Source organism: Marmota marmota, unplaced genomic scaffold (genome assembly GCF_001458135.2).
Source record: "Marmota marmota marmota unplaced genomic scaffold, marMar, whole genome shotgun sequence".
Taxonomy (NCBI): Eukaryota; Metazoa; Chordata; class Mammalia; order Rodentia; family Sciuridae; genus Marmota; species Marmota marmota.
Window position 1 is genome coordinate 61,978,462 of NW_026000174.1, and position 2,369 is coordinate 61,980,830.

A 2,369-nucleotide genomic window follows, 5' to 3' on the forward strand; every position below is an offset into this window, starting at 1 on the left:
GTGAAGGCTGCCCGGGCGGGTTTCTTAAATAACATTTTGGGACCCACATGCTTCTTCCCCAACAAAGCATATCAGAAGTATAAATTATGATATTATGTTCCAGGACCGTTAGGATATTACATTAAATGTATTCATAGGAAAACTTTCATAACTTCTTATAACAGGGTATGTTGCAAGCCATCCATGGGCTGTGTGTGTGAGCTATGCACATTTGAGAATATGAGGGGACTGTGGCATTGCGCACTGATTGGGCTTTGTGACATGAGTGTGGCTTTCCTCTCGCTCTGCTTGTGATCCCACACAGTACCTGAGATGGGTGTGACATGCCAAGATGTCAACTAATCTGCTGACCACAAGACATCACAAAGCAATACTCTACCTTTCAAAACCCTTTCCCTTGCCTTATTTGGGTGGAATATTCTATTGAATGTCTTTTCCCTAATAAATAGAGGGGTTCTGGGTGCACTCTCTCTTGCTCCCTTTCAGCTCTGCCCAGCGTGGAGCTGACCCTGAAGCTCTTGCCCTCGTTCTTAGAAACTCATGTTCTTGTTTTGCATGATTTCTTCAAATTTTTCTCAGTTTATTGCTGAATCCAGCTCCTTTGAACTCAGCTCATCTCACCAGCCTAGCCAGCTGGTGGGAAGGGTAAATGATTTTTCTCTGGGGCAGAAGAAGAAAAAATTTTTTTTTAAATCTAACAAAATGACAATTCAGGACAGAACACTGTCTCACCTTGTTTTGGAAAGATACCACCTATGATTTCAGGATTATGGAGCAGTAGTTGTAGAATGCATTATCAGAGGGATTTTGAAAATCTTTTATTCCAATCAGTGGTCTCTACCTCATACTTGTCCATCACAGCCTTTGGAGGGCACTTTTGTGGACGTTGCCAGTGAAATTTCTAAATATCTTTTTTTAATGCTCATGAACTCCATGAATCAATTGGAAACCTGAAATACTGAACGGTTCTTGTTGACAATGTGAGAAGAAAAGCCAAAGCCTTTCCCAGAAGGATGGGGAAGCATGTCCCCTTCCCCAGCACTCACTGGGGGAAAAGGCGGATACATATGAAAACGGTAATGCTGTGCTTCCTCCTGAATCACCCCGCATTCTCTTATCCCCTTTCTCATACCAGGAGCACTGAGGCAATGACTGGGGGAAGAAATGTCACAGAGATCACCCAGTTCGTCCTCCTGGGATTCTCAGATTTCCCCAGAATCACAGCAGTGCTCTTTGTGATGTTCCTGCTGACCTACATGACGACCTTGACCTGGAACCTGTCCCTCATTGTTTTAATAAGGGTGGATTCCCACCTCCACACTCCCATGTACTTCTTCCTCAGCAATCTGTCCTTCATAGATCTCTGCTACGTCACCTCCACAGTCCCCAAGATGCTGTCCAACTTCTTCCAGGAGCAGCAAACCATCAGCTTTGTAGGCTGCATCGTTCAGTACTTCTTCTTCTCAACCATGGGGCTGAGCGAATCCTGTCTCATGACCGCCATGGCTTATGACCGGTACGCTGCCATTTGTAGCCCTCTGCTCTACTCTTCCATCATGTCACCCTCCCTCTGTGCTCGCATGGTGCTGGGAACTTACACGGCCGGACTCACAGGTTCTTTTTCCCAAATATACTCTCTGCTTCAGCTCCACTTCTGTGGGCCTAACGTCATCAGCCACTTCTTCTGTGACATGCCCCAACTGTTGAAACTCTCCTGCACTGACACCTTCTTCGTGCAAGTCCTGACTGCTATACTAACAATGCTCTTTGGGATAGCCAATGTCCTACTGATCATGATATCCTATGGCTATATTGTCATGTCCATCATGAAGATCACCTCTGCCAAAGGCAGGTCCAAGGCCTTCAACACCTGCGCTTCTCACCTCACCGCGGTCTCCCTCTTCTACACATCAAGCATCTTTGTCTATTTGAGTTCCAGTTCTGGTGGTTCCTCCAACTTTGACAGATTTGCCTCAGTCTTCTACACCGTGGTGATTCCCATGCTGAATCCCTTGATTTACAGTCTGAGGAACAAAGAAATCAAGGACGCCTTGAAGAGGCTGCGGAAAAAGATAGGCTACTGCTGAGGACACAGGTCCTGAGGTTAAATTCAATGAAAGTATAAATTCTCACAGACGACATCCCCAGACACCCACAAAATTGTTTATGTCAGATTGTGCATACTTGGATAGATTGATATAAGCAGGCCACACTGCCTTTACATATCATCTTTGGAGTTCTTGTTCGATTCTCTCAATTCTGATGAGAGTCATATGGATCATTCTGTTTTAGGTAAAGACTTAAGTGGAAAGATATCTGGAGATTTTGCCAAATCGTCCACGAGTTTACAGTCGGAAAGGGTTGAGAGA

The 2,369-nt window shown here is 45.0% G+C and overlaps 1 protein-coding gene across 1 annotated transcript; it reads left to right on the forward strand.

The window, feature by feature from the left end:
* The first annotated feature begins 1,148 nt into the window (after positions 1–1,148).
* LOC107160022 (olfactory receptor 5AN1-like) lies at positions 1,149–2,087 on the forward strand. Its single transcript, XM_015506679.1, has one exon. The coding sequence runs from the start codon at positions 1,149–1,151 to the stop codon at positions 2,085–2,087; it is 939 nt and encodes a 312-aa protein (XP_015362165.1).
* Positions 2,088–2,369: the final 282 nt, after the last annotated feature.